The sequence below is a fragment of the Miniopterus natalensis genome, chromosome 8 (assembly GCF_054644295.1).
Source record: "Miniopterus natalensis isolate mMinNat1 chromosome 8, mMinNat1.hap1, whole genome shotgun sequence".
Lineage (NCBI taxonomy): Eukaryota > Metazoa > Chordata > Mammalia > Chiroptera > Miniopteridae > Miniopterus > Miniopterus natalensis.
In genome coordinates, this window is record NC_142088.1 from 36,584,722 (window position 1) to 36,602,961 (window position 18,240).

The 18,240-nt window shown below is 36.2% G+C and overlaps 1 protein-coding gene across 1 annotated transcript in view; it reads left to right on the plus strand.

The window, feature by feature from the left end:
- The window catches only part of TTN (titin), a 269,865-nt gene that overhangs the window by 156,776 nt on the left and 94,849 nt on the right, over nt 1-18,240 (plus strand). Inside the window, exons 172-194 of the mRNA XM_087819741.1 lie at nt 471-557; nt 1,035-1,097; nt 1,419-1,508; nt 3,310-3,357; nt 3,914-4,315; nt 4,476-4,754; nt 5,001-5,276; nt 5,417-5,556; nt 5,860-5,986; nt 6,077-6,340; nt 6,630-6,896; nt 7,028-7,291; nt 7,380-7,519; nt 7,680-7,806; nt 7,922-8,188; nt 8,293-8,559; nt 9,368-9,634; nt 9,725-9,864; nt 10,299-10,425; nt 11,205-11,347; nt 15,401-15,524; nt 16,095-16,361; nt 18,048-18,145. Of these exons, the coding sequence (XP_087675867.1) occupies nt 471-557; nt 1,035-1,097; nt 1,419-1,508; nt 3,310-3,357; nt 3,914-4,315; nt 4,476-4,754; nt 5,001-5,276; nt 5,417-5,556; nt 5,860-5,986; nt 6,077-6,340; nt 6,630-6,896; nt 7,028-7,291; nt 7,380-7,519; nt 7,680-7,806; nt 7,922-8,188; nt 8,293-8,559; nt 9,368-9,634; nt 9,725-9,864; nt 10,299-10,425; nt 11,205-11,347; nt 15,401-15,524; nt 16,095-16,361; nt 18,048-18,145 (4,274 nt within the window). The remainder of the gene's footprint in view (nt 1-470; nt 558-1,034; nt 1,098-1,418; nt 1,509-3,309; nt 3,358-3,913; nt 4,316-4,475; nt 4,755-5,000; nt 5,277-5,416; nt 5,557-5,859; nt 5,987-6,076; nt 6,341-6,629; nt 6,897-7,027; nt 7,292-7,379; nt 7,520-7,679; nt 7,807-7,921; nt 8,189-8,292; nt 8,560-9,367; nt 9,635-9,724; nt 9,865-10,298; nt 10,426-11,204; nt 11,348-15,400; nt 15,525-16,094; nt 16,362-18,047; nt 18,146-18,240) is intronic.

The following is an 18,240-nucleotide window of genomic DNA, read 5'->3' on the forward strand; positions in this document are numbered from 1 at the left end:
ATAGTAATTCTTAAATCCATTTGTGTATTTCCTTATACTTCATTATTATGATTAGTTTGCCACTTAAGTTCTTTCAGAAAAAGTGATTGTGAAATAATCAGGTTGGCTACAGAATAACTTCATGGGAAGGTGTCAGCAAATGTTTCATAAAATGTGGGGGCTTTTAAGCAAAACGTTGTGTTTTTATCATTAGTCCATTATCAGAGGGCTATTTATTGGTAACTATTATAAAAGTGATTTGGAAAGGGAGAGCTGATGGGGTTGGGGGAAAAGCAGATGGAATTAGGAAAAGAAAATTTAAGGCAGAGTCAAGAAGAGAAACAGAAATTAATTGATAGAATATAGGTGTTTTTTAAAAAGCCATCAATTAAATTTTCAAAAAACAGTTTGATCTAATTATTTCATATTAGTTGATTTCTAATTATTAAAATATTAAAATAACAATAAAAAATAATCTTGTTATCTTAAAGTACCAGAACCACCTCCAAAAGCTGTTGAAGAGGTTGAAGCACCTCCAGCTAAGAAAGAGGAAAAGAAAATTCCTGAACCGGCAAAAGGTACAAACTTACTGTCAATATTTTAGTTGTCTCTAAAAATGCAAATATGCATCATTTAAAATATCATTACACTGGGCATTAAGATTTGAACACATACATATGCATGCATAATGTGAAAATAATATATATATTTTTTAAAGATTTGAACACATGACCTTAATCTGGTCAGCTTAATTGTCTTTACCATTTTACTCTCATGTGCAGTTGGCTAATGATCACCCATTTGTTAAATAAATTACTAAGTTTTAAACACTAGGAAAAAGTGTACTTATGGGCAGTGACATGAATAACAGCATTTGAACCAATAAAATTGCCTTACTATATTTTCCAAATATTTTGCACATCAAACACTTGATTTGGTGACTACGTGTATAAATCCTAATATCTTCCAAGACATGTCTGCCTAATTTTGGTTTGACTTTGTGAAAAACTTCAAAAATACTGTGATAATCTGCCTATTATTATGCATTATTTTAGTGCCTGAAATAAAACCAGCAATACCTCTCCCTGGACCTGAAGCAAAACCAAAGCCTGAACCAGGTAAGCAAGCTTATCCTCAATGTCAACAGCATATTCCTTCATGCTTTACACAAATAAAGTGTAGTTTATAAGAAAAAGCTAGTATGCAACAAATGATTTCTAATGTCGCAATATGTTATATTTTATTTAATATAACATGTTAAATATATTAGAATATATAGACTTATTATATATGGATTATATTATAGTTAGAATATATTATTCTCTGAAGAACTAGTTATTTGAAGATTTTAAAGTTACATAAGAAGAGGCAAATAGGCCACCGAGATAGCTTGGGAAGTAACAGATGTATGCATTAATACAATGGCCGTCTCTCTACAGAAGTGAAAACAGTCAAACCGCCTCCTGTGGAGCCTGCTCCAACCCCCATCGCTGCCCCAGTGACAGCACCAGTAGTTGGGAAGAAAGCAGGTATTTATTCTGTAGTTTTCTTGTTGATTGTTTGTTTTGATAGCGTCATAAAAATATTCATGCTTGAATTAAATGTATGCCCTCATTATGTTGAAAGTAGGCACCATTTCAACTGTTGAGGTATATAAATTCTTGATTAAATTGTCTTCATCGGATATCCTTTACCCACCTAATCTCTCACCTAATGGGTGCATATTGTCTTTTGGCCAGGATGTATATTCCCGCGATGCACCATTTCCTTATATGCTTTTGAAATTAAGTAATGAATATGTTCAAGGCTGGTGAAAACTAAGGAGGCAGGCAGACACTCTCTGAGGACATGCATACAGAAATCTCACGGAGCTTCAGATTCCCCATGTGCCCTGTCGGAATCACTTCTCATTTTTTTCATTTTTTTAAAAGACTGCATTTTGGAACAATGAAAAAGTTCTGAAAATGAGTGGTGTTGATGGTTGCATAACATTGTGAATGTGCTTAATGCAACTGAATTGCACACTTAAAAATGGTTAAAATGGTAAATTTTATGGTAGATATATTTTACCACAATAAAAAGAAAAAAACTGCATAGTTTTCAACCTTTGAATCTATATAACAATTTAGAGCAATAATAATTTTCTTAAATGTACTAAGTGGTATAATTATCTCAGGTACAAACTTAAAGTGCTATTAGTAGTTCATTACTTAGGCAATAATCTCAAAACCAGAAATGATTTGATGTGTTTTGATCGTTGATAAATACACATCCTAATTATCTGATCTTTGGCTAGTTACTTACTCTCTTTAAATTTTGATTTTCCTAATATGTAAAATCAGAATAATAATTATATCTGCCCTGTCAAATCACTGAGATCATTAAATAAACATGTATGAAACACTTAGCACACTGCCTGGTACATAGTAAGCCCTTCAAAATTATCTGAGTTATTATCATGTTTAATGACATGAGACAATGTTACATCCTTTGGCTATAGCATAATTTTAATATTTATGTTAATATAGTTTGTCACTGATATTTACGATTTGGACATTATTCTTATTTTTAAACTTTTATAATTTCAATGGGATTCCTTTTATTAGTTCAGGAAAAGATGATAACTGCCATTGAGCCAATTAATTATGTGTAAAAATAACACTTTTATTGCATTCCCAGGGGCTGAAGCTAAAAAACTGGTTCTACAGTTTATACTGCCCCTGCATTAGTAATTGAATTAAACTCCAAATGTAGGAACTTCCTTGTTTCTCCCTTAGTTCATTGTCTAATTGAGGAAAATCTTCAAAGGAATCCATACGTATATAGTACATAGAACCTTTCTTTTTCCTTAGTCTTGCCTGGGTTTGTCTGCCTAATTTTAAAAAGAAAGGCTTTAGGTAACTTCTGTGCCATTTCTTTTTATTCCTACACAGATTCCTTGTTGACAAAAACGTATCCTTGGTTCACATAACCAACACATCAATAAACATGTAAAATACTTTGTGTAGCTAGGTAGGAGGAAAACTCTCCCTCACAAGGCAAGAGTAAGCCTTCCAGGAATGGAAGAAGAACCAAGGCCTTAAAATTTTTTTTAATCCTAACTATGTTGGCAATTTAGCTTAGTCACATTATTTTCAGAATATGACCTCTTGGAAATATCAAAAGTATCTATTAGAAATATGTGTTTTCCATAGAAATCATATAAATAAAACCAATTTCTCTTTATGTGTTAATATTTATAATAAAGAGCATGATTCACCTCACATGGTTTACTAAGTATGAAATAAGTCTGAAAATTGTTTAAATGCTGAGTTTTCTTTTTTATTTCAGAAGCCAAACCTAAAGAGGAGGCTGCCAAGCCAAAAGGTCCCATCAAAGGTAAGATTCCCTTCTCTGTACCTGAATTGTAACCTTTCACTCTGGGAAAGTTTGCATTCAAGGATAACTACACTCAGGGGGGGAAAAATTCAAAATGCATAACAGTCTTTGCTATTCCTAATTGATTCTGGTAAAGCTAGTATGTCTTCTGATATTTCAAGCAATATACCTCTAATATTATTCAAGTGGGTACTATGTATATATATATAACCAATATTTTAGTGTAATGAACCCTATACATTCTTAGCTTCATTCTTCATATATATGATATTTATACCTGACAGATAAAATAGACATTAATCTGGACATTTTATATTTGGATTTAAAACTGGAGAAAATGAAGAGCATTTATATTCATGGATTCCTATGCCATCTCATATTCCTATCTTGAAGAAGGCAGTATCAATTTAATTGACCTTTCAGTTTCCTAGCCTTTAATTTTCTGTTCTTGTCTTCTAGTTGCTCTATCGCTGACTTTATCCAGCAGGTAGCCAAGAATACACTTTCTGACCGTTATGGAAATGCCAAATCAACTTTTAATTTTATTTTGAAGTAGGTGTGGCCAAAAAGACTCCTTCACCAGTAGAAGCTGAAAGGAAAAAGCTAAGACCAGGAAGTGGTGGAGAGAAACCTCCTGATGAAGCCCCATTCACCTACCAGCTAAAGGCTGTGCCACTAAAGTTTGTAAAAGAAATCAAAGACATCGTCTTGACCGAAGCAGAGTCGGTTGGCTCTTCTGCAATCTTTGAATGTTTAGTCTCCCCCTCCACTGCAATTACAAGCTGGATGAAAGATGGTAGCAGCATCCGGGAGAGCCCAAAGCACAGGTTCATCGCAGATGGTAAAGACAGAAAGCTGCATATCATTGACGTTCAACTTTCTGATGCTGGCGAATACACCTGTGTTTTACGTTTGGGAAATAAAGAAAAGACCTCCACAGCTAAACTGATTGTAGAAGGTAATTTCCAGTCTTCTGAATACAGTCCATATTCCAGTTTAATACAATAAACTTCAGTCACAACTTTTATTGTAATTTTAGGCAAAACCTCTTATTTCTAAGTTTTATTTCATTAAAAAAATCATACGTATTGAAAAGTGTTTGCTGAAATTCTTCACAGAACTTCCTGTGCGTTTTGTAAAAACGCTTGAAGAGGAAGTCACAGTGGTCAAAGGACAGCCATTGTACCTGAGCTGCGAGTTAAACAAAGAACGTGATGTAGTCTGGAGGAAGGATGGGAAGATTGTGGTGGAGAAGCCTGGCAAAATTGTGCCAGGCGTCATTGGCTTGATGAAGGCCCTCACCATCAACGATGCAGATGACTTCGATGCTGGGACATACACGGTTACTGTGGAAAATGCCAACAATCTGGAGTGTTCATCCTGTGTAAAAGTAGTAGGCAAGTACTTTGCTGGGAAATTTTGTTCTGCTTATTATTATTCTAAGAAAATGGAAGAGAGAATTTTATTTTCCAGTATCAGAATATCAGCTGTCTTGTACCTTATACTAAGAGGGGGATATCAATATCTCAGCAGATTAATTATGTCCAGTTTTGAGAATTTTTTTCCTGTTTCTGAAACTGACTAAGGAAGTTACTTATATTACTTGTTCAGATTATTATTTTTCTGACCTCATTTTCATACAGAAATCATTAGAGACTGGCTGGTGAAACCCATACGAGATCAGCATGTGAAACCCAAGGGGACAGCTGTTTTCACCTGTCACATAGCAAGGGACACTCCAAACATTAAGTGGTTCAAAGGATATGATGAAATCCCCTGGGAACCAACTGACAAGACTGAGATAGTGAAAGAGGGAAATTACGTACACCTCAAAATTAAGAATGCTGTGCCAGAGGATATCGATGAATATGCAGTTGAAATTGAAGGGAAAAGATACCCTGCAAAGCTGACACTTGGAGGTACAAAAATCTTACACCTTTTATTCTAAAAGATAACCTTAATGTGTGCATAAGACAAAATAACACACCCCAAAGACATGAAAGCAAAGCATTGTTAGAATGTTTAAAGCATTATGGTATCTCATCTCTGTCCAATACAGAGCGTGAGGTTGAATTGCTTAAACCAATAGAAGATGTTACCATTTTTGAGAAAGAAAGTGCAAGCTTTGATGCAGAAATCTCAGAGGAAGACGTCCCTGGGCAATGGAAGCTGAAAGGAGAACTTCTAAGGCCCTCACCTGTGAGTAATTTCCTGTTTTAAGTTGTCAGTCATATAAGATCACTACTTTCTAAATCAGGTTTGACATTCAGATTTGGTCCAATCAATAACGACAGAATTAGCTCAGACTTCTTAAGTCTCAAAAAGGGAAGAAATTTTGATACATTCTTTATAAACCACTCGGACATTTAAAAAAAATTGTGACTTTTTAGTTACTTTCATTAGTAGTAATTTTAAAAACTCTATAGAAATCATTATCTGAAACATTTCTCCTCCAGGGAATTTATCTCATTGAAATGCTAACTAAAACTATTGTTTTTCTAGACTTGTGAAATCAAAGCAGAAGGTGGGAAACGCTTCTTAACTTTGCACAAAGTCAAGCTGGACCAAGCTGGTGAAGTCCTCTACCAGGCATTTAACGCAGTCACAACTGCCATCCTGACAGTGAAAGGTATGGCCCTTAGAACTCAAGGAGTGGGCTCTGCTTCATTCACGCCCCTCAGCATTCTGAAAAGCCTCATTCTTATTGCTTGGTTTTCAGAAATCGAACTTGACTTTGCTGTGCCCCTGAAGGATGTCACTGTTCCAGAAAAGCGACAGGCTCGGTTTGAATGTGTCCTCACTCGAGAGGCAAATGTCATATGGTCTAAAGGACCTGATATAATCAAGTCATCTGACAAGTTTGACATCATTGTTGATGGGAAGAAACACATTCTTGTTATCAATGATTCTCAATTTGATGACGAAGGGGTCTATACTGCTGAGGTGGCGGGCAAGAAGACCTCGGCACAATTATTTGTGACAGGTAAGAGTTGATGAGGTCTGACTATATCATCCCATATTTGGGCACACAAATACATGATTTTAAAGATAGAACACCAAGTTCTAATGGCTGTAAGTGATGATCGCCACCCCTTTACTTTCACATTGCTACCAAAACAACCTCCTGAATTTTTTCTAAACAAAGGGAAGCTCCCTTTGAAAAGGTGAATAAATAAATGCCATGTGAAATCCTTTTACCCGGGCAGGTTAGAGTGGAATATTTCTGAAGATACATTGTTTTTCTGAGCTTCTTATCCATGCTTGCATTGCAGGGGTAAGATTGAATTTCATTTCGCCTCTTGAAGATCAAACAGTGAAAGAAGGTCAAACAGCAACTTTTGTTTGCGAACTTTCTCATGAAAAAATGCATGTAGTCTGGTACAAAAATGATGCCAAACTCCACACAAGCAGAACTGTACTCATCTCATCTGAGGGCAAGATTCACAAATTGGAGATGAGAGAAGTGACGTTGGATGATATATCCCAGATACGAGCTCAAGTTAAGGACCTGAAGTCCACAGCAAACCTGAAGGTCTTAGGTAAATGACCAACTATAAATAAATGGCCTGTTTTTAGATGGTGAGAGTGGGTCGTAGTTACACACTTTGCAACTCTTTAATAAACTTTCATTTGCACTTTCTTCTGATTATCTGCTGAATGGTTTTTACAGAGGCTGATCCCTACTTCACCGTGAAATTACATGACAAAACTGGAGTTGAAAAGGATGAGATTATTCTGAAGTGTGAAGTGAGCAAAGATGTGCCAGTGAAATGGTTCAAAGACGGCGAAGAGATTGTACCTTCAACCAAACACTCTATGAAGTCAGATGGCCTGCGCCGCATCTTAAAGATCAAAAAGGCCGAATTTAGCGACAAAGGCGAATATGTGTGTGACTGTGGCACAGACAAGACAAAAGCAAATGTTAATGTGGAGGGTGAGTTGCTGAAAAGTTTTAAATTTACCGTCTCTGAACCTTCAGTTTATTTGTTCAGTCAATCTAACACAACTTGGTATAATTTCAGCTCGACTAATAAAAGTGGAAAAACCTCTGTATGGAGTAGAATTGTTTGTCGGTGAAACGGCTCGCTTTGAAATTGAACTTTCTGAACCAGACGTCCATGGCCAGTGGAAGTTAAAAGGAGAGCCTTTGACTGCATCTCCTGTAAGTCAAGACTGATCACACACAGGAGGGGGCTTGCTTGGTTGTTTAGGGCAAATAAAGATGCGTTTCTAGTATGAAATCTCTCTATGATTTGTAGGAATAACTAGTTACGAAAATGACGTTTTTCTTTTTCTTTCCTTCTAACCCTGACTCCAAACAGGACTGTGAAATTATTGAAGATGGGAAGAAGCATATTCTTGTCCTTTATAACTGCCAGCTGGATATGACAGGAGAGGTGTCCTTCCAGGCTGCCAATGCCAAATCTGCAGCCAATCTGAAAGTGAAAGGTACGCCCTGCCCGTCTGCATGTTTTTTGTATGTTTTTTGCAAGACTTCCTATGAGATCCTGGATCGACCGGGGGTCAGAGTGGAAGCTTCACCCACACCATCCTTCTCTTTCAGAACTGCCGCTTATCTTCATCACCCCTCTCAGCGACGTTAAAGTCTTTGAGAAAGACGAAGCTAAGTTTGAGTGTGAAGTGTCCAGGGAGCCCAAAACCTTCCGTTGGCTGAAAGGAACCCAGGAAATCACAGGGGATGACAAAGTGGAGCTTATAAAGGATGGCACTAAGCATTCAATGGTGATCAAATCCGCTGCTTTTGAAGATGAAGCAAAATACATGTTTGAAGCTGAAGACAAGCACACCAGTGCCAAACTGATCATTGAAGGTAATATTTTTATCCCTTAGGCCGTCTTTAAGTTCTTTTGCTTTATTTTTCTATTTCCTCCTTAACAGGCTGGAATTAATGAGGTTGGTTTTTTTTCTTGATAGGAATCCGGCTCAAATTCCTCACTCCACTCAAGGATGTGACAGCCAAAGAGAGAGAGAGTGCGGTGTTTACTGTGGAGCTGTCCCACGACAATATCCCAGTGAAGTGGTTCAAGAACGACCAGCGCCTGCATACCAGCAAGGTGGTCTCCATGCACGATGAGGGGAAAACCCACTCCATCACCTTCAAAGACCTCTCTCTTGATGATACCTCTCAAATTAAAGTGGAGGCTATGGGAATAAGTTCAGAAGCTAAACTCACGGTGCTTGGTAGGTGCTCTTCTCAATTTAATCTTATTGCACTAAATTCAGCAGAAATCTGTGTATCTATTACTTAAAATAGTCTTCCAAGTGTTACATTGCATTAAGTCAGCACCTGTCCTTAGGAAACTCTCATGTATGTTACCAGGCTTATTTCTAAAATATCTTTTCTTTAAAATATGAAGATCTAAAGTAATAAAGATTCAGGCCTACAAAATAGTTAAAATCAGAATTAAAACTCTCAATTATCGAGCGCTGTCATGTTTAAAAGAGAAATATGTGTACTTCCTATTTCCTTGCTCTATCAAAATTATTTCCTAAAAATGCCTGTTTCTAGTAAGAGAGAAACGCTGAACTTACATTAATAAACCTCATTCTTTTAGCCCTTTAATATCAAGCAGATTACATACAAAGTCCAACATATATAGAAACTATTAAAGGCAAACTATTAATTGATATTAAGAAAAACTAATAATGTGAATCTGAAAGCATAAAGGTAAACTAGACATAATAGATTTGCTAAGAAATTAGAAATTTAGTCAAATAATAAAGGAACACATAATTATATTTGAAGGTAAATTTCAGAGTGTCTTTCAAACTACAGTTAATAAAATGCAGATGGATTAGATCTTGATAAACTTCACGCATTTGTTCCCTTTCTAACATTTGGAGAACTTTTGAACATAATAAATGAGTGAGCATTTGGTAAAATTTTAATATATGCACAGAACTCTCTGAGCTGCCCCTTAAACTTTTCAAGAGATTGTCATTTCCATCGGTGCTTAATGAAATTTTTTCACTTATACTCTACTTGCAGAGGGAGATCCATACTTTACAGGAAAGCTTCAAGATTATACCGCCGTAGAGAAAGACGAAGTGATTCTGCAGTGTGAAATTAGCAAAGCAGATGCGCCAGTGAAATGGTTTAAGGATGGAAAGGAAATAAAGCCATCTAAAAATGTTGTTATTAAGGCAGATGGCAAGAAGCGCATGCTAATCCTAAAGAAAGCCCTGAAATCAGACATAGGAGAGTACACCTGTGACTGCGGAACAGATAAGACCTCAGGAAAGCTTGACATTGAGGGTAAGGAAATTTCCATGAGTTTCACTCTTGAAGCTGTTGGGGTTACTTCTGCCAGAGGCAATGACACATGCTGATCCTTTACTTTTCTAGATCGGGAAATAAAACTGCTGCGCCCCCTGTACAGTGTGGAGGTGATGGAGACTGAGACAGCCCGCTTTGAAACTGAAATCTCTGAAGATGACATCCATGCCAGCTGGAAACTCAAGGGAGAGGCACTACTCCAAACACCTGTAAGACTATTTCTGAACTTGTCAACACCTAGAGGAGCTGTGTGAAACAGAAAAGGACAGGCAAAAAGTCAGAGTGCATTCAGGGCATTTAAAATGTGATACCATGCACTCTATAATACCTGAAGTCACAGAGAGATATTAGTTTCCATGAATGGGCTTGGACAGGCCCACCTGCATTACTGCCTGTGTTCCAGCAGTGGGTATAAGGGTGTAGGTATTCTGTGATGTTGCCCATTGGTTCAGAACCATCTAGCTACAATAAGCATTGCTCTCAAGGTGGCATCTGTGAGCTTTATTTCACAAAAAAGAGCTCAGAGGTATATAAAATCTCTTTACCAGTTATTCGTAGCATTCCTTTAATTAAGATATATCTTCAGAAAAAAAATTCCAAGGAAAATTATTTCCTGTGAAAACTTTTTTCTTTTTTGGTACAGGATTGTGAGATCAAGGAAGAAGGCAAAGTGCACTTCCTTATCCTGCACAATTGCCGCCTGGACCAGGCCGGTGGGGTGGATTTCCAAGCCGCTAATGTTAAATCTAGCGCCCACCTCCGAGTAAAACGTAAGTATTATGTGTTTCTGCTGAAAATTCAGTGTACACTTTTACAGAAAGTGAGAGTGCAATTAAGTGGATTTATTTTAGTTAATTAGAAAAAACTATTAAAATACAGAAACAGGCTCTCTTGTATTTACTTCTTTGGCATCCTAATGCACACATATCATTGAACTTGCCATTTGAACCAAAGAAAATTAAGCGTCAGATTTTCCTATCTTGTAACCCTTTCATTCAAAGTAGATATACCTGCAATAAGAACCTAACTCAGAAAATTTAAGCCTTAAAGACCATTCCTTCAAGTGCCTGTACCACTGTAGCACTATAAAGAGAAACTTGGCCATGTGGGCATTTCAGATGCAAGAAGGGAGAGGAGAGGATCTGGCTAACATTTTTGGAAGGTGCAAAGTGTTTGATGGACATGGACAGACTATGTGATTGAGGGGCCTTGTCCTCTCCCAATCAGAGTCTTAGTTATTTTGGAAGTCACATACCTTATGTAGCCAGGGGAACTTGAAGCCTGGCAGAGAGACAGATGCAGCACAGATTTCTCGCTGACCTTGTCCAGCAGAACGAAAGGGCCCCTACGAACACCCACTCTCCAGCCACCAGCTCTCCCCTTCCCAGCACCGCAGGGCCACGTTCACATGGGAGCTAAAACAGTGGCCAGTCCTGTGGCTCTTTCCTTCTCAAAGAAAGCAACCACAGAGATTAATGACCGAGTCTGTTTTTATTCTCTTGGAATTACAAAATGAGTAATCCAAAGCTGCTTCCTTCCTCTCGCAAAGCACGAGTAATTGGTCTTCTGAGGCCTCTGAAGGATGTCACAGTGACTGCAGGGGAAACAGCCACCTTCGACTGCGAGCTCTCTTATGAGGATATCCCAGTGGAATGGTATCTCAAAGGGAAGAAGCTAGAGCCCAGCGACAAGGTAAAAGCAGGAATGTGGTTGCCTTGTCTTGCTCGCACTTTTCCAGTTCGGTTCTTCCCTCTTCACTTGTGTGTTCCTTGTTCTTTGCTCTTTTTTATGTCCCTCTCCTCCCTTTCCCTTTCCCTTTCCAATTCTAGCCTACTCTAGCCAGATTCCTGCTGAAATTGTAAAGCAGATTCTTCAAATTCGGGGCGGGGGGAGGAGTAGGGTGGTTTAACCTGATGATATTTTCATTTAAATGGAAATTAAAAAATAAAGTACAATCCATTTTTAGGGTTTTTTTGTGTGGGTTTTTATAAGAAAAGGCAATTATTCATTAGTTATCAATGATAGGAAGGAGCAGAAAGATGAAAAAGACTTTCTGATTGAATGCACCGCAACAACAGTGCACATTAAGTTTTACGACAAATTCTCCTTGAGCTATCTAGTGTTCTGCATGTAGCGGAGGATTGAAATTCCATTCCAGGCAGTTGATCAAGTGGCTGAGATAACTTCGGGGCAGATTTGCTCTTTAAGCATTTCTCCAAAGCTATTTTTAACCCTCAAGTGCTTTGAGCTGTGCAAATTCTGGAATGCAAGCAGCCTATTTAAAGCACAACTGATGCTACTGACAAGAAAGAAGGGCTCTGTGGTTATCCACATGTATGAACAAATATACTTTTAGAAGTTAAAGAAATAATCAGCTCCCAGTGTTAGCTTTTCTATGCCTAAGTTTTTTGTCTTAATTTGTTTTTTTATCTATCTTTATTGTTGAGAGTATTCTATGCCTAAGATTTTACCAATAAGTAAAAATCAAGGTGCTTTTTCAGATAGGCCTAAAATATAATTTATCTAAAGAGAGTTATGTATTTTACGTTCAAAACAAAGTGCGTGTTTAAATTATCTTGATAATTCACCATTAATTTTGAATTCTTGAAATGAAATATATGGAAAATGTCCATGAAAAGAAAGCACAGGACAGTTCATTATTCTATGGCAGTTTTTTTCACTATTTTAAGAATAATATCGAATGTGCCATCAAGGCTTCAAGACAAATCAAACTTTTAAGACTTAAAGGAATAGAATTATCAAGGAATTCGGTTTAACAAGAAGCCACAAAGTTAGTTGAATTGTTAGAAGGCAAAAGCCTTTGAACTGTTCTAAAACAAACAAAAAGCTCATATTCTAGCTAAGTGATTAAAGAGTAATTCAGTAACAGTCATCTGGGAAATAAAGTCTGCCTACTAAACAGACAATAATCACCGATTTGTCTCCTTTTCTATCAAGATAGAAAAGGCAGCTATATGTTCAAATTTCAGCATGAGAATTAAGTTACAGTACAATCTTCTAACTATTGAACTGGGTGATGGAGGCATCTCTGTCATTGAGTTTGCTTTCTTAAAATAATACATTTGCCCTATTAAATGTGGTTGAATTGCTTTCACATCTAAAGGCGGAGATTTGGTTGACTTTTCAAGATCCTTTCATGATTTGAATATAAGAACACTGCTTAAGGACAAATGATGTTATTCTTTTGCTACTAAGTATCTTTTGGTCAAATTAAGAGCTTTTTCTTCAATAATCAGTTTCATTAGTTTTAATGTAAAAACTATGTTATATTAACTTAAAATGTAGAAACATGAATATCTTATTCACACTTCTTTTACTCAAAAATATGTATCTCTTATTGTCACTGAACATTTTTCTTGGGTTAGAAAGGATCACCTTACTGTAATTCTATAGGCCCTCTTTGTTCTCTCTTAACACAGGAATTTTAATCCTTTACTTAGCCACCCAAAATACTTCAGCCTCTTATGAACTTGCTCTTATATTACTTATATGTCTCTTTTTAAAAAGAAACATGAACTATGAAGGAATAGTCATTTTATTACATTTTTTCAGGTTTTTAAAATTAAATCTTTCAGAACAAACTTGCCACTATCAGTTTAATTCAGGCCTTTCATCTGCACCCTTCAAAATGGTTAACCTCCAAAAACTACACTAAAAAGCAAAAACAAGTTATTGGAATAAGAAAATTAAAAGAAAAATTTAGAAATGAGTTGTGTGGTTTTTTTGTTGGTTTTTTTGTTTTGGGGATTTTTGGCCGTCAGTCCAAGAAAGGACCTCTCTGTCCTAAATCGCCTTATAGAATTTCACAGTTAAACTTCAATAGCTTGTCACAGTCATAACACCTATTGTATTATAGCAATATGCTTCCATTACAAATTAACAATATTTTAAAAGGATAATATCTAACATTAATCTTACATAATCCACCGCCAAGTCTTCAGCATTCATTTTATTGATTTAGTTTTATAAGGCACCAGTTAGTTTTTCCTCTTTTTAAAACATAATCAAGATACGTTGTATAAGAGCAATTAATTGCTCTGAGCCAAGTTCCTGGTAACAGAATTTTCTGGAGTAGCTGCAGAGGAATTTGGATAAAACAACAAGTTAATAAATAAGATGTATCTGTGGGTGAGTTGAAACCTGAGATACTTTTTTATTATTTTTTATTTTTTTTAAATATATCTTTATTGATTTCAGAGAGGAAGGGAGAAGGAGAGAGAGAGATAGATAGAAACATCAATGATGTGAGAGTGTCATTGATCAGCTGCCTCCTGCACACCCTGCACTGGGGATCGAGCCCGCAACCTGGGCATGTGCTCTGACTGGGAATCGAACCACGATCTCCTGGATCATAGGTCAATGCTCAACCACTAAGCCACGCAGGCCGGGCTGAGATACTTTTTTAAATAGTCCTAAGTCACAATCCAACATTTATTTTCAAAATTTATATTGAAGTATCATTACAAAAACATTTTTTTCCTTTCAAGCATCATGTCTTTCAATAAGTAGCTGTGTTCCTAGGACATATCTTAATTACCTCCTCCTATCTGTTTTTGGCCTTTTTCAATTATTAAGGTAGTTATATTAATAACCATGACAAGCTCTTAAGGAAAAACTCTCATATGAAACTTTGTTCATGATTCTTTCCTTTATACCAGCATAATAAATATTTTCATTGGTAAAAACTTTTAAGTTATTCTGAACTGTAAATGAAGTCTTAAGCAGTGCAGAATCAGTCTTGACGACAGGACACAGCATCTTATAGAATTTTAGATGATAGAACTAGAAGAACTTCCAGTTGTCTTATCATTATCAGGATGGCCCTATCCTGTAGCCTTATTTTCAGTTGTGCAAGCTACAATTATGGGACCTAGTGAGAGTTCATATCAAGGTGGTACAATTCATTTTCCTACAGACTACTCTTCAAATTGCCCAAGGTTGCATTTGCAACAAGAATTTATTATTCAAATGTAAATATTAATGGCAGTGTTTGTCTTTATATTATACTATCACAGTGATCTCCTGATTTAACTACCTCTAAAGTTGTTTTATCCATTTGTTCACTGCTATATGAACAATTGTAGCCCTGTCTGATACTGGATTTTCCCAATCCTGAGGTGCAGATACATGGAACGGAAGAAGAATCAATATCTTCGTTTGTATTTTTGAACAAAATTAAGAAATTATACAAATTATTTTAATCACAGGTTTAATTGGTTTGCAAAATAATTTTAATTGCCAAAATGAATGGGAAGGAGAGTTCTAGCTTGTTGAGTGACAAACACCTTGTATTTAGAACATAAGGTTTACTTTCAGTTTACCATATGCAATCAGTCTTTTCCTGTCATGATTTAGCTTTTATATGTCCTTTCTTTATATATAAACCCAGTGACAGATGGAAGCAAATATAATACACATATAACACATACACATACATACACACAAGTATAAACAGAAATTTGCCTAGGCATTTCAACATAAAAAACCACCCAGTAATTAAGGATACTTATAAAAACCTAAAATTTCCTTAATGATTCTAAGCTGTTAGTTAAAATAGTTTTCAAATACATATGTGCTCTATATATGATTATAAAAGAACTTGGAAAAGCACTATTTCAAACTGTTTACCTAAATGAATTAAATGCATTTTATATATATATATATATATATATATGATGTTTCAAATATTCTTAAACTGCACTTTTTTTTTCCTTCAAAATCTAGGTGGTCACACGTTCAGAAGGAAGAGTTCATACACTTACTCTGAGGGATGTAAAGTTAGAAGATGCTGGAGAAGTCCAACTAACAGCAAAGGATTTCAAAACTCAAGCCAACCTCTTTGTGAAAGGTAATTCCAAGGCTTATTTTTTTAAAACATGTACAATGCAAAAGTTCATAAATAATGCCAACTCTCAATTATCTTTAATCTTTATATGTTGAGTAACTGAGATCATTATAATTCACCAAATAGTCAAGTCTATTTTTACTTTTTGGCCTAACACAATAGCTCATAGACCTTTTTTTTTTTTTTTTTTTTTTTTTAGTCAAAATTTACTAGCATAGGTTTTACTTCCTCTTCTGCCCCCCCCCCCCCCCCCGTTTTTATTGCATTCAATAAACAGCTGGGGAGATAATTATTATCAAACTAGGTACCTATCACTTTATTAACCAAGAGTTGGCTATTATTTCCTTGATGTTTCATATTTTTAAAAATTGCTTTTCCTCTGTATGTGCAAATAATGATGAAACATCATGAAAGATCATTATTAGAGGAAAGCATTCGTGTGTAATAAAATCTTACAAATGAAACTTAAAAATAGAAAAGGCCCGGGAGATACAAGAGGAGAGTTGAGAAGGTCCTGAAACTCTTCCAGAAGGAAAGGAGAAATGCCCTGGCTAATTAGTATGATTCTTTCAGAACCCCCAGTTGAATTCACTAAACCTCTTGAGGACCAGACGGTCGAAGAGGAAGCCACTGCAATATTGGAGTGTGAAGTATCCAGAGAAAATGCTAAGGTGAAATGGTTCAAAAATGGTACAGAAATTCTCAAAAGCAAGAAGTATGAAATTGTTGCTGATGGCAGGGTCAGAAAACTCATTATACATGGCTGTACCCCAGAGGATATTAAAACATACACTTGTGATGCTAAGGATTTTAAGACTTCCTGTAACCTGAATGTCGTGCGTAAGTATTCTTCTTACACAGGTCTTTTCATTTGCAACTCTTTGATAACAAAAGAAAAAAAAAAAACAACCACAATTTTTTGCATGCTCTTCTTGGCCTAACTGCATTTCTTGGCAACTTATAATATTGATACTGACATGACCTGATCCTTTAAAAAAAAAAAAAAAAAAAAAAAGCCCTCCTGATATATCTGGTCTGATAAATGACAGATTGCTCACTTTTCACTATGCTTCTCACTGAGCAGTGAGCAGGTGTGCTCCTTGTCTACATGGGGTAAGCCTACTGTAGGAATGTCCTCATACAGAGGAAGACAAGTGGAATGAAAAAGACAAGAAGGGGGCTATGGTTTTTTTAAAAAAGGAAAGCAATTTCCACTTGGAAGGAAAATGAATCTTAAGGCATGGGGAACAGCTAGAAAATGAGCATAAAATTTCAGTTTGAATAGGAGCATGCTAGAGACCTGTAATATGATAAAGCCCATTGACGTAACGCATTCTCTGAGAATAAGACTGGATAAGAAGATGGAGAGAAGCCTGGATTCTTTGAGTGCTGTGAATGAAGAGAGCTCCAATTTTTTTTGGCATTACTTCTTCCTCTGGTGAAAAGTATAATGTCTTTTTACAAAGTGCCACGTGCTAGCTCATTTTTTCCCATTCATTCTATTGTCCAGTGATAACATTTTTCAGTGCGTATTTTTGTGCCCTACTTGCTGTTTGATTTAGTTGCTTCCCTTCTGTCAACAGCTACAAAATAATGGCTTTGATTGTGCTTCCATCCTGTATGGTTGTCTTCTTTCCACTTTGTGGTTGCTCTGCTTTAGCCTATGACAGAGTACTTCTTGGGTTTCCTTCTTCTTTTTGTCATCTAATTTGTCTCCACCCCACGAAGGCTCAGCTACAATGAGCCTACAATGTCTTTAAGCCTACTAGCCAGTATTTATATCCCTGAATCTCACTGATCAAGAAAAGTCATCTTGGGAAGGACTCATAAGAAGCCCTTAAAGAAGGAAGGGCAAGGGGTCAGCTCTCCAATCCTATTCATCTGCTGACTTAATTCTGGAGATAAATGAAACAAGGTGTTAAAAATAAAAATTAAAAATCGCCTTCCCGTATGACATGCATTGCTTTGTCACACTAATAGACTTTATGGCTGATATATATATGACATCTTTGAAGCTGATTTTTTAAAGCTGAATGTATGTGATTTCAATTGCAGATTCATGCCTTTCTGCCATAGGCAAGACTGGTCATAGTGCTTCAAGCTGCATTATTATTAAATTCTGCTAATTTCTCCAAGATTATGCTTGCTGCCATTTCTTTGCTACTGGTGTCTCCTTTGACAATATCAAGTTTCAACTCTGCATAGTATCAGTGGCGATTTTTCTTCCAGCTATTATTCAGAAGAACTGAGCTGGTGGTATAAAGATGATGGATGGATAGATAGATAGATGATAGGCAGACAGAATTAGTTGGACCTATAATATGCCACATTATTTTATGAAAACTACAGATGCGTAAAAAGCAAAGTATCATACCTGAATGGCAGCTCAATGTGATTTCAAAACCAGTCTTATCCTATTAAGACAGAAACAACCTGTAAAAGACTCACTTTTTCTTAATGTGTACCACAGCATGTCAGAGTACATTTCTAGAAAACATTTTGACTTCTGATGACCTTCTCTTACAGCACCTCATGTGGAATTCTTAAGACCACTTACTGATCTTCAAGTTAAAGAAAAAGAAATGGCTCGGTTTGAGTGTGAAATTTCCCAAGAAAATGCGAAGGTCTGTAATTATATAGTTGCTATCTTATATTATCAGATAACTTTATGTTTACTTTTGGTTTAGCCAAAATGGAATAAAAAAAAAGTTAATCTCAC